This window comes from Apteryx mantelli, chromosome 2 (assembly GCF_036417845.1).
Source record: "Apteryx mantelli isolate bAptMan1 chromosome 2, bAptMan1.hap1, whole genome shotgun sequence".
Lineage (NCBI taxonomy): Eukaryota > Metazoa > Chordata > Aves > Apterygiformes > Apterygidae > Apteryx > Apteryx mantelli.
In genome coordinates this window covers 155,118,495-155,141,671 of record NC_089979.1, presented here as the reverse complement: position 1 = coordinate 155,141,671, position 23,177 = coordinate 155,118,495, and the positions used below count along the sequence as shown (strand labels likewise).

At 40.1% G+C, this 23,177-nt stretch overlaps 1 protein-coding gene across 7 annotated transcripts in view; it reads right to left on the bottom strand.

The window, feature by feature from the left end:
* The window catches only part of CREM (cAMP responsive element modulator), a 32,341-nt gene extending 9,407 nt beyond the window's left edge, over positions 1 to 22,934 (bottom strand). For 2 of the 7 annotated variants that reach the window (XM_013949343.1, XM_067291894.1), the window contains exons 1-6: positions 19,483 to 19,548; positions 18,713 to 18,827; positions 10,706 to 10,852; positions 7,321 to 7,418; positions 7,032 to 7,174; positions 1,223 to 1,411 (exon numbers count right to left, since the gene is read on the bottom strand). In XM_013949343.1, the coding sequence (XP_013804797.1) occupies positions 1,223 to 1,411; positions 7,032 to 7,174; positions 7,321 to 7,418; positions 10,706 to 10,852; positions 18,713 to 18,827; positions 19,483 to 19,523 (733 nt within the window). In that variant the 5' untranslated portion in view covers positions 19,524 to 19,548. Of the gene's footprint in view, positions 1 to 1,222; positions 1,412 to 7,031; positions 7,175 to 7,320; positions 7,419 to 10,705; positions 10,853 to 18,712; positions 18,828 to 19,482; positions 19,549 to 22,051; positions 22,520 to 22,860 lie in introns of those variants that run through there. The other 5 variants (XM_013949335.1, XM_013949334.2, XM_067291895.1 and 2 more) reach the window with 4 other exon arrangements.
* Between the last annotated feature and the right edge of the window lie 243 nt (positions 22,935 to 23,177).

The window sequence follows — 23,177 nt, the reverse complement described above, 5'->3', positions numbered from 1 at the left end:
CATAGTCTTAAAGCTTCCTTGGAACACTTCCGAGAAGTCTTAAAAAGATAATGTATTTCAGCAAAAAATTAACCAGAAACAATGGAAGAATTGAAGTGTGGTATTATTATTTAGCACTGCCTCAAGAAGTTTAATTATCTCCATGGTATTAGTCTTAATTTATATCCTAGGCTTCCTTTAGAGCAAACAGAGAAACACTTTAAGACAGAATCTATTTCAAACACCTGTGTTAGGGCAAAATAAGCCTCAACCTGGACTCTACCGACTAGCTCAGATATCTGTGTCTGCATTTAGTCGATGACTCTCACCCCCTCCATGAATACATATTCAAAGGCCTCCCAGCTGTTCTCAAAGTTTAAGATAGCCATTTTGGCTTAAGGAAGAGTCCTCATCCAGACCTCCCACTGTACTTCTCTGCATTGACAAAAAAAATAGGGAAAGAGATTAAAAAAAAAACTTTTATCCTCCATGGTAGCTATTAATTTAGTGTTTCCACACAGAAATCTCTTTCCCATGGCTTTCCTCAGTATAACCCTAAACCCAACCTTACTTTTCCTTGTCTTGATAAGGATCCAAGATACCTTTGGCTCTCAATCTGCCTCAGCAGAGGAAGGGAAAAAAACTCTGTATAATCTACAATAAGGTTTAAGAATTTGCCATTCACAGTTCAATTGACATGTATACATTTTTATAGAGCTTACAAAGGTCTCTTCTGTGTGAAGACTAGCTTCAAGCAAGGATCTCATGTCCAATCCTTCCTAATAACTGCAAGAGTCATAAACTGGAAGAAAAAATCTGCCTTAAATATTTCCTTATAACTGCCCAAATAACTTCAGAACTTGTATTATATGAACACTGATAAGCCGCTGAAAAATCAAATTAGTTTCATATACTAAATGAGATGCAATTATGCAGCCTCAGCATCTCAGTTTAAACTGTAACAGCACCTTTACTGCAGTTAAACATGTCTTACAAAGTCTGGACAAGAGAATTCAAAGCAGAAAGTGTTTTCATCCTGTCATTTCCTCTTCATAGCTTTTTTTAATCAAAAGTAGCTGCTTTACTGAGCACAGAAACTCAATCTCCTCCTAAGGCTATCTGCCATCTTTTTATGCACAAATATTTTATTTAATATTACAATAATTATGAACACAAAAAGCCCTTTAAGAAAAAGTGTTTTTTATAAAAATAATCTAAAATACAGTAGACTAATAAAATATACCTTGAACAACAACTTGACTTCCAGGAACAAAAAACTGTTGTGTGCCATCAGGTGATTGTGCTGCATATTGCACGATTGTAGCACCTGGCTGAGGAGCTCCTGAATTTGTCATCGTTAACGTCTGCAGTCCCTGGACACCATCAGAGGCTGGATTAGAAATCTGGATTGCACCACCTTGAGCTATAGCAACTAAACATAAAAAGAAAAGAGAGATTAGGCAATAGAAAAAGATGCAAAACATGCTAAAGCACATCTCCCTTTTTTAAATAAACATTGTCAGAAAGGATTCCCGGCTATCTCTCTGCTTAAAGAGCAACTGTATAATAAAATCTGTATAACATTAATTCTGACTTCCACAAATATAAAACCGGTTTTATAGTACATGCCATTTGTGTCTGATAGAAAAAGCAATGTTCCACACATTTTCTACGCTTCCTGCATGGATAAATAATGGTCCAAAAATAGTTTTAATACAAGGAGAGAGGGGAGGAAAGAGAGAGAGAGAGAGGAAGAAAAAAAAAAAAAGACTGATAGCTCCTATCAGTCTAACAGAGAATCCTGTGGTTTCAAACACTAAAAAAAGAAGTTATTTTAAAAATTTAAATTTATCAACTTCCTCAAATAAAAGAAAAAATGGACATCTGGACAAAGAAAGAACAATTCCTCTGACACTCACATTCTTCCTCCTTTCCTTAGTTAAGGAGTAAGTTTAGGCCAACAGTATTTTTCCAAGTTTTATAAAGCTGTAAGTAGTCTGATACTTGTGTAAAAAAAGAGAAATAAAGAACAATGTTTTTTCCTATGTGGTCAAAAACATAAGAAATATATTTTCCCCATATAAACTCATGCCATGCAATCTCAGGGTTGATCATAAATATTTATACAAAATCAAATTCCCTAGAGACGTTAATTGTTAACTCCTTTTAAAATTAGCATTGCCCTTGTTAAGAGCAGAAATACATTTTTGGAGCTTTTAGAAAAGAATCCAATTGCCAAGAAGTAACAAACTTCAAAAGATATTTAAGCCACAATCATTGTATTTAAAATGGCTCAAGAGTTTAAAAGTTATATGTAAGTACAGATTCAGGATTGTCAGTTCCTTCAATCTCACTGTCAGGTTCACAATATTTGCTGATGTTCTTGAAGTTTCAGCTCCTCCAGTCATCTGAGTACGACTTGTAAGACCCCCAAAAGAGTTTTGGAGATAGACACTTGACAAAAGTAGGTTATCTTGAAATGCAACATGATACAATAACCTAGTCCACTTCAAAGAGCACTGAAGTAGGAACAGTTGATTTGAAAATTGTTATTAGTAAACTAGAAAATACTAAATAGTTACTAGAGCCTCAGGTAATATTTTGAAAGTAGAGTTATCTACCAAAGTGGCCAATTACCAGCAACTCAATTAGCTTTTTTTTTTTTCTTTCCTTTTTTTAAAAAGAAATTCCTCTCATGCAGCACACTGAATGAAGTACTGAGCCTGCCTGCACTGCTGGAACAGAGATCAGCATGACCTCCAGTCCCACGATTGGAATAGCATCATGTAGGACATTATGCAGGAACTAGCTGCGCACTACATGCATGTTCCATAAAGCATTAGGAAAAATGGAGTAAGATGCTGTTTTGGTCTGGCCTCTAATGCAGAAAGCGTCCCATTTTGGGAGAGGGTGGAGGAGAGAGAACTAAGAAAAATAAATTGTCATTTCCTCTCTTCTTTGTGACGTCCAGGACAGTAGTGGGTTCCCAGCAGCATACAAGCTTCCAGCAGACTTTGTCACCTCTACTTCCCAGAGAAATTTAAGCTATACACAGCTGAATGCTGCCTCACGCAGAGTTAGCGCCAAAGATGACATGCCTATACCATCACAGTACCGTACCACATAAAAAAAAAGATGTCAGGTTGGGCTCCTGAGCAGTAAAACATCAGCACAGAATCATACCAAGTAATTAGCTCCACAGTGAACCTGGGTGGACACTTGCACCACAGCTGTACCTCAACTATTTATTCAGAGCACAATCCAGTGCTTTCTAAAGAGCAACAAATTAACTCCTGTAGTTATCTCCTGTAGAGGACTGATTCCTATCGCATTACCAGAACAACTCCTTGCCCACCCATTCACTGACTTCATTTCAACCACTGTACAGACATTTGTTGTAGTACAGTCCAACTTGAAATTGTGACTTTTATGAAGAGTACAGGATTTTTCCAGGCAACCCCTGGACTTATTTATCATACAGGTAGATATAAGTGGCATTTTATCTTCTAGCTAGGACCAAAGACTACTGATACTATTAACATCATTCTCTGAGTATGATCAACTAATTCAGAAAAACAGATCAGATCTTTCCCTCCTTTCCAAAACAGGGAAAAACAACTAAATCTGGCCTTTCCCAGAAGGATTTCCTAGTTCTCCAGCTTTTAAAAACCTGCCCTAAGAAAGCAAGCAACCCGAACAGATGGCAAAGATACTGGTTAGTTAAAGCAAGTATTAATCTCCCGTGCACTGTTTCAGAAAGAACATCATGATATGCATAAGCAGGCAAAAAAATGGGGGGGGGGGGAATGAATCACACACTCCAGCAGCACAAACAACTCTCACATGTTCAGACCATCACCACTGAGGAGGCAAACCGATTTTTCTGTACTCAATACCAATATGACAAAGCTACAGCCAGAGTGGTTTTGCAGTCAGCTCAGGTTACACGGCTTATATATAAGACCTGCCTTATGAAAAACTATCAACTCCTGTTATAGAAAGATCAACATAAATGTTTGTGAAGGAAACTGGGAAAAACATTATATCTAGCTGGTCATGTCCATCAGTCTGTCTGTTCCCATAAGCCAAAGCCAAGAAGCTCTGAGGAGAAAGACATTCAGAACCACAGCCATGGCAACATGCCATCTTGGCTGGCAAAAAAGTAAGCAAAGAATAGCTAAAATTGCTGCTAATAGAAACAACTGTCTTTTGGTAATTAAATTTATCTGACTGTTCTCCCAAAAATAGTTATCCCAGCCTTCCAGAGGCTGGGATAGTCGAGATGATCTTTTCAAATACCAGTCTATTTCCAAATTGCCTGTCCTGCACAATACAGGAGAGAAAACAAGCAATTGGCAAGCTAAGTAGCATGCGATACCTGTTTTAAACCAGGGTACACTACAGACTGCTGTAGTGACACTGCACGACAAGTTCTTCATGGCCACGGGCATTTGTAAGAGCTTTATGCTTAAACTGCTAAGCAAGATGCCTACACAAGAGAACCCACGCAACCAACGCTGGCCAAGAACAGAGGTACTCAGATACAACAGTGATAAGCTGAGGTAAAGAGCTATTGACAGGAGAGGGAAAGATAAAAGATACATGCAGTGGCCTTCTGTATCATATCCACACTGAAATCAACACCTGAGATGATGTATTCCTGCAATGCTCCTGGATTTATCTGACAGCAGTTCCTGCGGATCACAGGCAGCCTGCTCAGAAATGCTGCTAACCTGTGACGAAAAGCATGAAGACTAGAAGTTAACAGCCATGCTCTCTTTGGTAGGTTCCAAAATAAGACTCCTTCTACTAATACTCAGCAGTAGGCGCCCATCCTTGCAGCAGCTTGGATTCTACCTCAAATCTAACTTTTCTGGCAAGCAGAAACTTCAAGGGTAACGAACAGCATCCTAAGAAACATTCTGATTAAATTTTTCCTAAACAGAAATAGAGGTAACAAAGAATTCATTGCAGCAAAAGATATATGGCATTTTAACTTACACAGGTGAGCTTAAAAAAAAGCAAATTAATGAGCTAATAAACTGGGTAATAAAGTCATTTCCAGGAAGGCAAAGCTCTAGAAACAAAGCGTTTAAGCCAGAATCAGCAGGGCCTATGAAGGCTGACATTACATCTTGAAGTAATGCCTCATTACTGAATACTGCAGAGAACTTATTTAATAAGTATTTATAGATTAAATTGTCCTAAATTCACAGCACATGTTTTAGGCTATGAATATAACTTATTCAAAGAAAGCAATATAAAACAGAACTCTTCTACAATTGGCTCACGCTACAGCCAAGTTTAAATTAAGATAAATTAGATTAAATTAAATTTTCTGTTAACTCAAGCATATTGTTAGTGATGCTCTCTGCTGTTTGATTTTTCAAAAGTAAATATCTGTTTCAACAAGAGGAAAAATTGATGATAACTTCATTGTTCTTTTATATGTTTTCCCATCACTATAATTTATACTTATTTTCAAATTAAAACATCCTTGGATTAAGAAATGAGAATGGTCTCCTTGCACAGTGTTACTAATAAAAGTACAAGTCTGGTTTCCCAGAGGAATCTATGATAAAGAAATCTTAACTCCTAATTTCTCAGAAAGCCTAAAGGTTTGAAGAATCACAAGAACATAGTATGGATGATATAGAGCTTTCCTTTTAAGCCTGAAATCGCAAATATTCTTTTTTGAAAGTAAACCCAATCCAACAACAACATCAAAAATCCTTAAAATTTCAAGAAAAGAATTTAGTTTGGTCAAGGGTATCTGCCAGATTCTGGACTGGATAACCTTCAAGCATGACCAGAAGTCTGGGGAAAAGAGCACTTGAGATACTTGACATCATGACGCAGACATTTATTTATGTCCAGACCTTACAGAAAGGGTAAGAAAAACAGTTTAGGAAGCCCAGGCAAAATTAGTTTTATGCAGGAGGGAGAGTAATACTATACACAAATTCTGCTTTCTCAGAGTTGATAATTGGGCCCTGATTGGACAAATAAACATAACTCTGAAGAATTCTAACAGTGACTACAACATAATTTATAGAGAGCCAGTCTATCCTCTTCTATATTCCATTGTTAATTGTTAATAGACTTCCTGTGTTCTCAAAAATGTTTCAGAAAACAACAATCCTTTTGCAATTTTCCTGTCATTATATTATAGGAAAAATACCTGTTTTTCAGTGTGTATACACATGAAAAGACATGAAAAATAACACTAGGAGTAAGGTTTTATCCACTACAAACTTGGAAAAAAAGTTACTGGAAATGAATTCCTTAGATGATAGCCCAACAAAACTATCAGAAATGATAGCTGTTCAATGCTTTCAAAATAAACTCAAGAATTCAAAAATCTATAGAATAGAATAGAATAGAACTGTGAACCTAACTTTTAACTAGTGTTTGGATGAAAAAAAAGTTGAAGACCACAACTTACAGTTAATTCCACAGTTAATACAATGTTAAGATTTGAACATTGGAGAGGGAGAGAAAGATGGTCCATTACAGAAAGAAAATTCAAAGTAGAACAAGATTCATACTCTAACCTTACTTGAACACTGGAGAGGAAGAGAGATGGGACATTTAAAAAAAAGCAAATTCAAAGTAAAAAAAAACAAAAAACAAACCCCTCCAACCTTATACTTTAAAAAAGTCCCTAACTAATTGCCAATTTGTGTAACACTAATACATAGCAAATCACAGTAATGTGGAACTGCAGTAAATTATAACACTGAACATTTGTATAAAAGATAACTGTACCAACATTTGTCATTTTACCCAAGCCTCACCTCTGCGTTTTTAATGTGGACAAGAGTTCTAGAGAGACTATAAATTTAGTAATCAACAAACATTACAAGAAACAGACTAAAAGACTGTCATGCTCATGTTAGGAGAAATTAAATATAAAAAACAAAATTATTTAGAAATACAAAGCTCTCTTCTTCTTCTTCATCAAACACCTCTACTTCATTAGGGCATTTTTTGGAAACAAAATTGTTCCTACATATGTATTGCAACACTACACAGTGTCTTTGCAAACATACTGTATTGCCCTGTGCTAGTCTGATACAGGCTGGTTGGCACAGCCATTGCAGGAATTCCAGAAGGCGCTCCTTCTTCTTCTGACTTTTCTTCTTCAATTTTCGGGACTGCAGGAGCATCTGAAGATAGCTCATTCAAAATTTTTCTAAAACAGAATATAAATAATTTTATAGATATTTAAAATTCCATATCCATGAGAAAGCTGTCACTAGCTTTTATCAGACAGCTTTGCCATAGTGTATAAGCTACCTTTAAAAAACAACAAAACCCACAAAAACAAGAAATCCTTACCGGTACGAAGGCCTTCTTGAAAGTATTTCCCTACGTTTCTGAGAATCAATTATCCCTTCTGATTCTGCAGACTCATCTGCATTTGCAGTCGGTGCTACCTGTAATAGCAAAGTTTCTGAAATTCATAACTTCATTCAATAAAAAAAGGTTAGCAAAAAACTTTTTAAAAATTCCTTCCATGTTCACATACAGGAAGTTTATGCATGTATTTATCATAGATTATGTGATCTTGGACTTTTTTTCCCCACAGCAAATCACAAATTATGAGGTTAACAACATACAGGCGCTTAAGATGACATCTTCCATTGGAAAAATCGAAGTAATCCAGGTTACATTTTTCTGAATGTCATCAAGAAAAGAATAATTCAAACAAAAGATTTCTTTAAATGTAAAAGTATTATGCAATTTAGTTTCCTTTTAAAGACAAAATAAACCTTTAAAACGCAGAATGCTGCACTAATACCTTAAATACTAATATACAACACAAAAACCTCTTCATAACCACAGCACACAAATGTATTTTAAAAAGTTTATTTAAATATATATGCTTATTAAATTATACTTATCAATACATATTCATACATACAAATACATAGCTTAGCAATACTGTGAAAGTTCTAGAAAATTTGACAAGTCCACAATGTTTCATTTTCTCAGAATTTTATTAGTATTATTTTCACAAGTTCTTTTCTCTTAAAATTACCCAAAAAGAAATTGAAACCTGGAGCAGAATACCCTTTGCCAGCAAATATATTATACAGAACTGAAAGTGACTACTGAACAAGAAAAATGTGCTATTTTCTTGATTCATTTGACTGCTCAGATCTATGAGAGACACAAAGGCTTTCAGCACTTTGGGTTCTTACTTTCAGAGCATGGACCAATGCTGTCCAGCAAAGAGGTCTTCTTAGGGGCATCTCTCTCCAATGCCCTATGGTGATCTAATTGTGGATCACCTACCTTCAAGCCTATGGCATAAACCTTCAAAACCAAGACAATATTACACAGCCAAGAGCCTGGGCATGCTGTCTCAAAACAAAGCTCTCCACAGAAGAAAATAAATAAATAAATAAATAAATAAATAAATCTATCTGTTCCAGGACAAACAGCAGGAAAACAGGATCTTAGCGCCTTTAAATCTTCCCGTGCCAGTAAGAGTTTCCAATAGCCACCCCTAGTTCCTGAAGACAGCCCAAAGAGTCAGGAACAGTACTTTGGGGAGAGAGGAAGGAAATCACAAGAAAATTTATGCATTTTAAGAAATGAAGAGAAAATGAAGAGACTTCAAGAAATTTCAAAGCTTGCAATCAGGACAAAAGAGGAAAATTTAACATTTCAACTTGTTCTAATAACAAGCAAGCACATTCACAAGGCTAACAAAAGAGAGCCATTGCCATTTTTCCTGGCCATCAGTCAGACTTCTCTAAATTTAACGTACTGTTGTGCTTTTGACCACATTTAAGTTCAAGCTCATGTTAGTCTGTCGATACCTGAAACATTGGGAGGAAGCAAGCACAAAAGTCAAATAATCTGAATTGCAAACCTTCTTACAAGTAAAACAACAACAAAACAGTAAAGAACATGATCCAGATAATTATTTTTTCATCCAGAAAGCATTGAAAACAAAGTTTAAATTGCCTTCCTGTTTAAAGCTGCAGGTGTTCGAGGGAGAGGTCATGCAGGCTATAACATCAACCCTCAGGTTTTTTTGGCTTGTTTTTTCGTTTTGATTTTTAAGTGAACTTATACCATTTTTCCAAGTCTCCCACTGTCTGACAGAGAGAGGAGACCAAGATAAAGGCAAATGAACAGGAGGAAATGCCAGGTGGCAGGAAAAAAATACTTAAGATGATCACAGGACAGCCACAGCAAATTGTAATGGAGTCTTTTACAAGTGTTTTACAGCATCTATGAAGCCTTTCTGGTAGAGTCACCTTATTTGCCATTAACATGTACAAATGAAACCAAAGCGAAAACCTAGCCAGTATTAATCAGAACATTACTTTCCTGTCTCTACTCCTTTGGGAAAGGCAAGAAAGCCAGTTTGCTCAATACAACAAAAAGTTGATTTCTGCTCCCCTAAGAAAGAGCAGCAGCTGGCAAGAGATTCTGGAGAAATTCCTCCTTCCAGACTGTGGAAGAGCAAGTATTCTATTGTTGCATGTTTGTCCCAACTATGCTGAACTGAAGAAAAACAGTGACAGAAATTGGGAATGACTATATGTTTATTTGATAAAGTTCACTCTCTGATAAATCACAGTTCCAGAAAGCAATATTTATTTTGAATACTCTGCTTTGACTTAAAGTTCGACCAAACTTTTTTTGCCATCTACCATCCCTGCTTCAACAGTGATCTAGAATTTCAAAGCCTTACCAGGTCCCACCACCTACATCTACTATTCACAAATAAAGCACTGAACGTCTGACCAAGCTTTTATTCTTTTTCTCTAACCTCTATCTGAGATAAATATCATAAGTGTGTGTGGCATCTCCATTACAGTTGAAAGCTACTAAGAAGTCTCAAACATTAAAGGTAGCTTCTCAGGAAGACTTCTGACAACACATTTGTCTTTTCCTTAATCTGTCACAATGGCTGCAGGTAAAACAATTCCTACATCACTGGTATCTGGCCTCTCTTAACTGAGACATCAATTTTGTTTGCAAGAAGCAATTCAGCTGTCATTTCACAATCAGATTTTAAGAAGACTGGGGCAAAAGCATTCCTAGCTACAGGGAAAGCACCAAGGGGAGCCCTAGACATTTTCAAAATTGTGCAAGATACAGTCCAGTATTTTTCACTATTTAAGAGCTCTGAAAATCCTTAAGCGCTTTGTACCAGTCCCTTTAAACTTGCAAAGATTAAACAAATAAATGTTTATTTTGAAGCTGCCCTTATTTTTTCTGTTTACATATACACCCACAAAAAGCAATACCAGATGCTTTTGGCAGAGCCTGCTAAAAACAATACAAAATAATTTAAACTATAATGCTTGCATTACATCCAGATGCTCTCCAAAAATACAATACAAGAGACACTTGCAAACTTATGAGTCTGTAGTCTCATTAGAGACAAGATGTTCGTAGAATAGAATACAACAGAAAAACTGCAAGACACACCACTAAAACACGAGCACGTTATTACACAAATTTGCTGTTGCACGAGTTAAGGGTTCCAAAACAACAATTTCTTAAAGATAAACAGGAAGCATTAAGGAATGGCTACACAATGCGTGTAGGGCTGCTATCAGCTGGCAGTTAGCCACCCTCCACACCCCCTATTATAAGTAAAACTTGCAACGCTGGTAGGAATGAAGAGAAACTGAAGGGGGGGGGTGAAGGAAAGAGACCAAATAATTCATGAAAACATAAGAATAAAAGAGCTAACCTGAACAGCTTGCATTTGTGGTGACTGTATGACTGAGGGCTGTGTGGCTTGAATGACACCCTGGACATGAACAGTTTGACCAGAAGGTAACTGCACTAGAGTTACAGCTGGAGATCCTCTTCCAGCACTTGATGAAGCTACAGAAACCTGCAAAAATTACAATCATCATGTTTAAGTAACATGCCTTAAGATTTCAGCAAATGCTTTTAGATGTGATACTAAAATAAACTGGTTTTGATGCCAAATTTAAAAGAGCTTACATGTGTGTAATTATCACACACACAAATAAACTAGCTTTACTAGTAAGAATTTAGTGTGTATCTTTCCAAATGAGTAATTTAAAGGTTAAAATTTGTCACATACAAAACTGAGTCTTTTTTCTTAATTTTTTCCAGAGACTTCAACTGCTGAGCTATCAAAGACTAAATCTGCTGTCTCCAGCATGAAGGTTAACAAAAAGCTCAAGATGTGTAACCAGAAATATCAGTATACATTGAAGTGATACGTTGCTGCAACAACACAAAGGGCAGAACATGCTTAATTCAAAAAAGTCCAAAACTTTTTTGGTTTTGCTTCATTTTGTTTAAAACTAAAAGTTTAGCTTCAACTTTTGTTCTTCAGACAGCTGTCTTGAGACATTATTTTTTGGATAGCAAAATAATTGTTAGAATAAAACAATTTTGGGATTTGTGAAATTTTTAGTTTAAAAAAAATCTTTGTTATATGTTCCACTGCATCAAGAAAAACCGAGTTGGCGCCCAGCAGAACCTTGCTACAACAACAAAAAATAAAGGACAGATGAGAACAATCTTCTTCAAAGCTAGAACAGCTTAAAAAAAAACAGTAGCCCTGTTCTGTTTAGGAATACATCCCCCCTCCTCCCCCCCGGTAAAATTTTAGAGCACACAGCTTTACCTAGCCTTTGCCTCTTAGCCAGCTGTATCTAGAGGACAAATGGGTTAAAAAATAGTTAAACATCTATTGGCTACGAAATAGTTCAGTATTTATGCTAGAACTATTAAATCTTTTAACAGAAAAATACTGAAGCAAAGGGAAAAGTCTATGACAGATCTCAATTACTCTGCGATAAAACATCTTTAAACTCAGACACAGAGAGAAAAGAAATAGAAGAAAAAATGATAAACAACAATCAAGGCTAGATGATAAAAAGAGATACTGTTTGCGTTTTTCAGAAATTCAAAGTAAACTGCATTAAAAACCCTTATTTCTATGTTCCGCATGTACAAGAATGAATCATCAGTCGAATCTAAAAGTCTGATATTTTCCCCTTCCAGGCTTGGTTCTCAGTCAAAAACTATACCTGGTAAAAAAGAGTTCATCTGCTGACGCAGAACACCCTAAAACAACAAATTTGTGAGCACTAGAAGGTAAAAGAGATGACGGTGACAAGAAAACATGATGAAATGCTGAATTAAAAAAAAAAGTTAGAAAACATGTTTTGTATTTTTTCCATATTCACACTGAAGATTTTTTTTTTAATTCCAAGTATTAAAGAAGCTTTTATTCGTGATCCATAAGTCATTACTTGTCTGGGAAATGTTCCTTTCTTGAGGCAAGAGAAAGTTTTTAACGACTACTAAAATGCACTGTTATCAAGAAGACCAGATGTTGGCTCAAATTATCTTCAAGAAACCACGTTTCTAGGAAACAGAGACAGGATCTTGTCAGCAATCACTACGTAACTGTTCAATTGTTATGGGAAACTGAACAGATTCTCAGGAAATAAAACAATTGAGGCATTTCTAACCTGTAAATGGAAACAATTATTCCTTAAATGGTATTAAATGACAACATGTAAATAGGGTACAGAAACCTTCTTCCCAATCTATAAAATAAACATTACCACTACTATTAAGAAACAGGTATTTGAGACTAGCATCTACAAAGCCTTGAAGATTGCCTGGACGCGATCCTGTTCAACGTGCACTAGGTGACCCTGCTTGAGTAGGGGGGTTGGACTAGATGATCTCCAGAGGTCCCCTCCAACCTCAACCATTCTGTGATTCTGTGATCTGCAATCTGCAGAGCCTGATCCATTCTCTGCCAGGCAAAGCCGACACCACCACAGGCCCCTGCTTCAAGGAACAAACGTGGAGCCAGCATAAGCATTTACAAAGCACACTGACTTTTCAAAACATATTACAAAGACAATTTCACCAAACCTTTCAATTTGCAGCTCTCACAAAGACAGCAGTAATCTGCTACAATAGTTGAGGGCATCTGAAAGCACGTTCCAAGTACAACACACACAAAACAGTACAACATGAACAACAGTTTCTTCATTTCTGTGTTTAGTACACAACGGGTCAGGCACATATAATCAGGAAGTAATTCAGCATTCAAGATTAAGAAACATTGCATTCATTTAAAAGCTCCTTATTCAGTCTAACTACACAGGGGAAAAAAAATGCAAAACAGCTAATACTCTTCTAGACTGAAGTTTACAACTGAACAGGAGAAAATGTTTTGTTCCCTTTAATTCACATAGGAGATTAAATGGAGGGGAGGGAGGGGAAGAGACAACATTACTTTTAAAACTGAATGAAACCAGAAGTTATTTGCTTGTTTGCTCATTCCTATTTTAAACAGATAATTTGATCTGATCACAACTTGCTAAGTTCCACAGATATCTGAAAGTTACACAATGCACAAATTCCTGTTACTGTGACACCTATGAGCTATATTTTAAATCTATGATTCTTTTGTATTAGGTTTATTTTCTATAACTGAGATTTTTAAACTTCTTCCAATCTCACATTTTGCATCTCTTCATAAATATTAAAATTGTTAAAACTTTTTTTTAATTCACATTTCACTTTGCATTATTTTCAAATTGCATCCTCCTGCATTAACTGAAATACTAGAACCTTTTGACATTTGAGGCTATCAGGTTACTCATGCATAAACACTGACTGAAGCAGTCTTGGCAAAAAAATTACTTTCTGACATCAGTGATGAGCAATGCTACCTATAACATCATTATTTCAAGGGCTGTCTAGCATAATGACTGAAAACAACTCACAGAAGCAACTCAGCAACATGGAGGGCCAGGGAGAAGCTTAACTCATTAAGCATCTGGTTAGATGGTGTAAGGGTTTTCTCCCTGGCAATAGCAATGAGAGTTTGGATCTTGTAATGTTATTTTGGGGTCTAACCTCCTACTTGTGCAACAGTCAAGCATAATGGCTTCAAAAAATACCAATCACACCTTCTGTCATGGTGGCCTGGTCCCATACTTTGTTGGGAAATATATGTGCCTCCCTCTTGAAAAAGCAGAGAACAAAGCAGCAAGCAAAAAGATCAAGAACTATCTTCATGCTGAGGCACGCATTCATTCAAAGAGAGAGGTTACTTATGAGTTATCTGACCTCAATATGCGTGGAAGGTCTGAACAGTTATACTGTGGATGCACGCACCCCTTGTCACTCAACGTCAGATAACTTTTCCCTATAGAGTGCTGCAGAAGTTACACTTGCTTCCAACCTCTTCGCGCTGGGAACATGGCTACCACGAAGTACACGGTGCCCAACTCAATCGGATTTCCCTCTCAGGTGTAGAAACCACGCACTGCAAGGATTCCAGAAGTATGTGAAAAGCACGACTGGAAAGGGGAAAGACAAAGCAAACCCATCCTGGATTCACCTTATAAAAGAGTAGAAGGACTCACCACACACAGGCACCTCTATGAGTAGCTCTGTGAGGAAAAGCTGAAGACAGGGGAGTTTTGGTTAATTCAAAGCTAATGCCAAAGAGGAAGCACCTAGTTTTAAGGAAGACAAAGTTAAGCTAATTTCAGCCATCTGGTGACTGGATACACTTGAGGCACAAACAAAATGGTGACAAGGCAGCAGGTTCATAAAGCTTTAACATCAGCTTTGTTAGATGCTCTGGACCTGCATTTGGCTGGGTTAGTTTTAAAGCAATATGACTAACCGCGTGGCAAAACACTTCTGTGGTGCTCAGTTCCTCAGGAGCAACATTTAAAGTAAAGTTTGGTGCTGAGAGCCCACAGGGAGGATACCCCTGAAATGCTAAATCTGAACAGTCCCAACTTGCAATAGCGATGTACTCCAGCCTTCAGAAAGCACCCATCCAGAAAGCTCCCACAGCTCTCCCCGACAGCAGTTATCACTTTGTAAATCCTGACCCATGCCTGGTCCAGGGCAAACGCCGAGAGGTCAACAGACGATGTCTCAGACCAAGACAGCAGACATAGCTCTACTAATAGACAGGACACGACAAAGCCAAAAAGTAATTCAAAGAACAACCCATCAAGAAGGTAGGATGGGGGGGGGGGGGGAGTATTTTGTGAGAACTGAAAAAGGTCAAAGTACACTCCTCTTATATTTTTGTATTATATCTAGTGTATTAATGTAACTGAGCACGGGGTAAGGCAGAGTGCAATAAGGTCTCTAAGAAGTACTGTAAAAAGAACAACTAATTTCTCTCCAAATAGCAATGCATATGCAACAGTTCCCAGATATAAGTTTGATTATGATCAATATTATGTGACTATTTATAAAGCCCAAATTAACTTCTTAAGAAACAGCCCTCTATGTATTAATATAACATCTATGCATATGAGACGGAACCCATGGGACTTGGTTAGAAACTGGTTGAGAAATTTTCCGCCTCAAACATCTGTTTTTCCCTGAAGAAAAGGCTTTAAGCTTCTATACAGTAGCTCTATACACTTCAAACAGTTTCTAAAGACAACAACTATCAAATACTTTTACAAATTGACATTTTTTACATAATTCTTTTGATGAGTGGATCACCAAAACAATACAATCTCAATGTATTTTTTATCATTACAAATAGTTGTTATTTATTACTTATTATTATAAACTAAGGGATGCAAGAAATTCAGCCACAGATGTCATCTTGTTCTACATTAATGTTATTACAGAAATAACTCTTTAAAGACAAAAATTGTCAATTTTGACTCAATGAGCCAAACAAGCATGTCATTTTTCCTATATTATAATTTGCTTACTTTTGCAAAAAACATAATTTTACTTTCACCACAAAAAATAATCGCAGGATATACCTGCGAAAATATAACTATTTTTTACACAGCCTAGAAAAAAACCCTGCTGCAACCTTTTCTCTACTAATAACTTGTAATAGCAAATCTTTGGCACTGGACGCCATCTGATTACACCACAGCCCAACAGGGTCATTAGTTTCAGGGGGGAGACATCAGGAATGCTTCAACACAAAACCACTTCTGCTCTCCAGATATTAGCATTTTATCGAATATCTTGTCCCCCTTTTCCAAAATAAAAAGTATTTCTCTAAAAAGCCAGAACTCCAGGAAAAAAAAAAAGTGTGTGTGTGTGTGTGCACATATATATATATAATATATACTTATATACACACACACATATATACATATACATATATATATTTCATTCATATATATATATATATATATATATATATGAAATGTTACACCTCCTATGCAGTTGTATGCTTCAGCATTTCACTAGTCATTCCCTGGCCAAAGTAATATACAGAAAGTGGCAAACTGAATATTAAAAGATAACCCATTAAAATGTTTTACTTCTGACTGAACAAAATCAATGTTGAAAAAATATCTGGCTAAAAAAACCAACAACAACAAAAACAAACACAATGTCTGAGCAGCAACCGTCAACTGTAGCAAACAGGCGTTTTTCAGCTCTTGGTAAGAGCTAAGCCATCCTTCCCGCCTCTATTCCTGCACAGCTGCAAGAAAGTTAGTGGGGGAAAAAGGCTTGGCAGTTGGGACAAGCTGCTCCTGGGGCACTTCAGACGGCTGTCGGCTCTTAACGGCGCTCCTCCAGAGCCCACGGCGGGAGAGGAGCTCCCTGTGGGCGCCCCGCGCGCGCTGGACCAACACAGCCCCAAGCCCCTCAGAAGCACCGAAAACTGCCCGTCCAGCACCCGGCAGAGCTGAGAGGCGATGGCTCTTCCTCACCGGGGCCCCTGCCTCGCAGGGCAGCGGCCGTTAGCCCTCACCGAGCGCACCATGCCTCACCCTCGCAGGCCGCCAGGCAGGCAGCCACACTGGCACAGTCCTCCTCGTCGTACGCCAAAGAAACCTAACGACGGCTCCCCCCTTTCCTCCGCAGCAGGGTCTGCCGCGCGACAGGCAGCCTCGCGGCACCACGGCGGTCAGGACCCCAAGCGGCTCCACAGGCCCCTGCGGCGGCGGGACGGGAGCGCCTGGCCCGGCTCGGCCCGGCCCGGGGAGCCGCCAGGCAGCCGAGGCCCCCGGCAGCCCCTGCCCCACGGCCTGCAGGGCCTGCAGACTCCCTGCCATCGCCATTTTTTGCAAAATGGCACGATTCCCTTAGCTCTGCTTTTCCGGATGGCCAAGGCCTTCAACCGAGTTACGGGAGCCGAGCAGGTCTGCAAAGAGTCAGAGCCGTCTGAGCAAAAGGAGGAATTCCCAGATGGGAACCCTGCTCCGTTCTCCTGAGCCCTCAGAGAGGAGCAAACTCCAGGCTGCCCCATTCGTTTCATTTGACTGAGATCCATTACTATTTCAGAGTTAGTACTTTTAACTGAAAGACCTAAGGCATATGCCCAGTGTGGCTGAACCACACCAGTTACCGTCTGGAAGCACTCAAGTATCAAATGCAGATAAACATAAGAAGTGCTCTCCTTGGGGCCCCACAGAAGTCCTCCCGCAGCGTATCAGCCACAGCTTCGTCTAGTTCAATGTTAAAAAGCCCAGATGACAGCATTCACACAAGGTTTCTTCAGAGACTCTTGCACAAACTAACAGATTCTACATAGAAACCATGCTATTACTATAAGGAAGTATTACTATAAGTCTGAACCATCAGAAAAGAAGAAGAAATAAGGGGTGACACGAACAGAGTAAAACAAATAAAATTCTTGGTTTCACGCTCCATTCTTAAAGGAGGGGGAAAAAAAAAAGATTCTCAGTGCTGCAGGTACCAAAACCACAACTGAATGCTGCAGATAAAAAAGCAACAATGAAAAAATCTTCAAAAATATTTGGAGACCTACTTTGCATACAAAAACCAGTAGGAACAAAAAGCAGTAGCATTCACCCTTGAAAATACACCTATAATGAGAATCAAGTATTTAACATTCCAAATATATTGTATGAAATAATTGAGGATCCCTCTCTTCGTTTGCACGGGAATCTTAGTGAGTAACATCTGATCTTGAAAAATTCTATAAGCTGATTTTTTAAACAGTTCCAAAGGCTTGACAAAGAGTTTCTAAAAAACCCTTGTAAATGGATGTATAGAGTTCCTGACACTAAAAATCTTAGCACTGGCAAGAACAACATTATTTCTCTCATGGGCTGAGTATTTCAGAGGAGTATTTTTAATGTTTGAGAATTGATATTAGTTCTTTTTTCCCATTAACTACCAAAAAATCCAGGTACAATTACCACACAGAACAAGTAAAATGTATTTTTAGAAAATCAGACACTGCCATCAGACATGCAGGGATGAAACACAACAACAAATAAACATTACAATTGTGTTTGCAGGACTAAGCACATTCTGTACAAAACCTGGAACTAGGAAAGAACCATAATTATTTTCATTCATTTTTCATTTTTGTTATACAACACATCTTTGGGATACAAAAATTTTTTAACTATGCTTGATCTTGTGGCCATCTCAACCTATTAGGACCCTATTTCCACCTGCATAATACATATAATTATCTCAGTGAAAAAAATTATGCCTACACATCATTGTAGGACATTCTGAAAAGTTCAGTCTCCAGAAGTGTTACTTTTTAACAGCCTTGATTAATATTAGCCCTTTGTTAAATACAGTAGGCATAGTTTTCAGTATACCTTTGCTATTTTCTCTATTAAATAACAGAAAGAATTTACAAAACATGATAAGCTCATACAAATTGATAATTTAATGGTCAGCAATAAAAAGTTGAAACAGTTCTGAATATCACTTGTATTGATTCTTTGCCTCTTTCCATGTTTCAGCTTACCTGAGACATGGAGGAAATCTGACTTTGGCCTGGCTGATTCTGAACATCTCTCTCTGGCATAGAATCCACTGCATTTCCATCCTGTTGTGATTCAACCATTTCCATGGTCATTTGTCTAAAGGTAAGTACACACATACATAAATAATACAGTATGGGGGGGATATATTAGGCATCTAGAGAGAAACGAGCAATTCCAAACTCTCTTATATTCGGAGCAGTGAGCCAAGAATGAACAGAAAACATCTCTCTCAAAACTAACAGATGAATCTAAGTCACGCTTGCCCATTCCCCCATGTTCAGATCTTCGTATAGCTGGGGCTCGAAAAACAGGTACTTTGGAAAGCTGCTAGGAGAGGCAGCTCTGGGAATGGTTCTCAGAGAGGTGACAACAGAGTGCCGGGGTCCCACCGCAGAGCGAGGCTGACCGCTGTGGAGAGCAGAACTCCAGATCAGCCCGCCTGCACCAGCTGCAGCTGCTCCCTATGGGTCTCATCCCCTAACAGCAAGGCTCAGGCTGCCGGCAGCCATGTGCCAGCACACCGCTCTCGAAGCTCATGCGATACCATCCCAGGCTAGGATTTGTACTTGAATTGTCTGTGAACTACATGTGGCTCAAGACCCACGGATTAGCCATTCTTCTTGCTTTGCAGGCGTTAAAATTAGGCTAAGTTTCGTAGGATAAACAATTCCAGGACTCTCAGTTAAACCTATGAGTTTCAGCTCCATAGAGGGAGCCTCCAGATCCACCTGCTGCATAAAGACACTATTACCTGCCCGTCGTTTTCCCGTATTTCTTGACGCACTTGGTCATGAAGGAAGACGGGTGCGATTTAAAACAAGAGCTGGGGTCTCTGCAGCCCCTTCTCTGTTGCCAGAGGCGGCACCGGGGTGCGGGTGCGGGTGGGGGTGCAGCGCCGGGCGGGTGACGTCACAAGCGGGGCCCCGGCAACGCCGCCCTGGAGCCAGCGCAGCGCAGCCCGCGCCTGCCCCCACCACCCCGCTCCCGCGGCCCCGCGCCCCCGGCGCGCTTCCTCACCTAACCCGCCTTGTGCGGGAGGCCAGGGCCACGCAAGGAAGAAGCGATACAGTTGGGGCGTTTTAAGAGGCCAGAAGAAAAAAAACGAACTTTCTTAGATTCGGGTCAGCAGGTTCAGTTACTGTAACTAGGGCACAGCAACCCAGGCTGAAGTGTATTTTCAGCTATTTCACCTGGCTGACAGCTACCAAAGTTTCTTCTCAGGTCTTATGCAAGGATATGAAATAGACAGGAAAGGAAGTCTGCTCCTGAATTAAGTCCTACATGTTACATGTCAACTACATTAAATCAAATTAAACATAAACTTAACTCCCTTTGCTGCAGTGTGTTATAGAATATTTCACATCAATTTTCTGAGGAGACAAAAAAAAAAAACAACCCTAAACTCCACCCTTTTTGCCTCAAACAAAGGCATGGAAACATCAGTTTACCTGCATGGTCAAAAAGGAATCTAGTCTAATGATACAGCGAAGCACATTGCAAACTGGTATTCCTCTAATGGTACTCTATTGACCAGATTTAAGAGACTACTTTGTCAGCAGAACCTTGCAATTTAAGCATTTTACTGATCACAGCTGTTGTAGTACTACAGCTGTTGGCAGCCAGGCTTTACACAATTTGAGATTTCAAGGGCTAACATTAGTTCTTTTTTCTGCCAACAGAAGTTATATATTCTATGCCAATATCGGTTCAGATTAGATTCATAATAAGACATTTTACACCTAATAATTCTTTTAATGTTTCTGTCTTCTGTTAGTTTTCTCTAGAGGCACTTCAAGAATTAAAGTCTACTGAAATTCACTAAAATTTGAGCAGTTCATAGAAGAATGCTTTATACTGACAAGTTTTTCTCCACAGTTCCCTTGACAGGATGGTTAACTTATTGAATCATTCCAGTTTTTATATATGTATCCAATATAACAATAATCATTTTTAAAAGGTAGGAAAAACGTTCCTCCTTCAGCAAACTGAGAACATCAATACAAACTAAAACATGAATGCTTCATCGGATTAATAAAAGAATGCCTCCACACACCACAGAAGATAATATAATGAATATGTTCTGCCAACACATTCATTGCAATCTATTCCTATAGTTAGGAGTATAGTCAGAATTTATTCACTTTATACAGGCCCTGAAATATTCGTACTTCTTATCCCAAACCATGTAGCACATATAAACTACTACTGTCTGAAAAAAAGTTTCTCACAAAAAAGTAGAGTACACTGTACAATGTGTACATAGTGATGGACACTGCACAGTAGGTCAGTGTCAGGTGAACACTGACCTATTTATAAGGATTATACATATTTCAAATTCAAACCAACTTTTTCTTAGTGTCAACTCAGTTTAAGGTGTTATCTCAGGGTCAGAAAACATATCAGCTGAAGAAGCTTTTGATTAAATCAGAACAGCATCACTGACAGGACAATACTAAGGGAGAGCAACAACTACAGGAAAAAGTTGCCCATGTGACCTAAAAGATTAGAAGTCATTTAAAACTAGACATATGAACCTCTAGTTACTTTTTCTCCATACATAATAAGCATAGCACCCCTATCAAAATATACCCTTGTGTAATAGAGATACCAAAAAAATCCTTTTATTCCCCCCCGCTCCATACTGCAGTTTGTTCTACGAGGTTTTTTTAAATATTGCGTTTAATGTCTGTTGGTGAGCTTCAACTGTGAAAGCAAACCGGTGCAGAATTTGGCACTACTAGAAATATATGACTTTTCTAATTAAATACCCAGAGACATTTTAAAGATAATTTCTTTATTTCAGCATTACTTTATACATCAGAAACCATTTACAAAGATGGCTTACTACTAAAGAAATTGTAAGGAAAAGGCTAAGAAATGTTTCAACCCTTGCTCTAGATATTTCTTTGAAGGTTTTTAATCACAGGAAAGTTACTGAAAAGCAAGGATGTGAATTTACAAACACCTGTTTGGCATTAAGTGGTGCCCCATCCACACCATGGAAACTCTCAGCATGTATTAGTTTCAGAAGAGCCTTGTGTTTTAAGTAGGAAGTCTAAATTATGAAATCTAAAATCTGTTTTGCTACACTGCTATGTGAAGTAGCCAGCTGGTGACAGCATTCAATGACGTAAAATGAGCAACAGTGTAGCAGATCAGACTCTGATAGCAACTTCTTTCTGCAAAGTTTTCAGTATCAGCAGAATACTTAGTTTCTTGCATCTCCTAAGCACTTAACATGTTTCCATTTTTTTCCCTCATCCTAGGATATAGATCTTACCAAAACCCTCAAAAAAAAAAAAAAATCAGAAAATCCCAACCTGCCATCACTGTAAGAACAAGCATACTGACTGTCACGCTGGACATAGCATCTCCACAGTCCTGCCGAGAGAGCACAGAGCCTGCTGTAAACGGGACACAATAGTCCACGCGTGGAAGAAAGAGGTCAGCCCGTCAGCAGGCGCTGAACAGATAAGAGGATCCTGTTTACGTGTCAGTATCTGCGGGATCATTCGGCCGCCACGAGACGCGCCGCTCGCCCCAGCGCTAAGTTAAAGCGTCGGCGCGGCAGTGGCGGATGCGGACAGAAAGCTCACGGCTCAGGCAGGCCCTTACACTCGGCAGCCCGGGCGCAGCTCCCCCGCCGGCCCCCCTGCCGCGCTCGGGAACCCCACAGGCAGGGACGCAGCCCGGCCTGCCGCCCGCGGGAGGAGCCCCCGGCGGAGGGCCCGGGGCCCTCTGGCAGCGGCGGCAAGGGGCGCTGCCCCGCCGCCTCCCTCGCCCGGGCTGGGCGAGTCGGGCCGGCCCCCCTCCCAGGCCAGGCCCCAGCCGGTCCCGCAGCACTCGGGCTGCAACGGGACGGGGCCCCGCGGCCCCCGCCGGCCGAGCCGAGCCGAGCCGAGCGAGGCGGGCGGGCGCGGCGCGGCTCCGGCGGCGGACGCGGCGCGGGGCGCGCTCCCGTGCGCCACCGCAGCGCGCTCCCGGCGGCGGGGCCGGGCGGCGCGGCGCGGCGCAGCGCCCCCCGCCCCCGCGCTGCCTGGCCGGCCGCTGCCCTCTGCGCTCCCCCTCTCCCGGCCCCGCGGGGGGTCGGGCTGCGCGCACACGTGTCCCCGCCCCCTCCCGCACTCACCCGCCGCCCCGTACGTGATGCCCCCGTCACAGGGGGGTGGGGGGGATTGGGCCGGGCGGAGCCGCACGTCGGCCTCACGTCAGCGCTGATGCAGCCGCGCCGCCGCGGGGGCGCTGAGGAAATGGCGTCTGCGGCGCCTCCCAGCCCCAGCGGCCGCGGAAGGAGGAGGAGCCTGCGCTTCGGCGGCCGCGGGCGCCGGCTCCGATTGGTCGCCGGGCGCCCAACGGCTGGCGGCCTGGCCAACCGCCGAGGCGGGGCAGCCGGCAGCGCTCTTCATTGGCTGGGGGGCGGGACGCCGCCGTGCAGCGGGCTTCGGA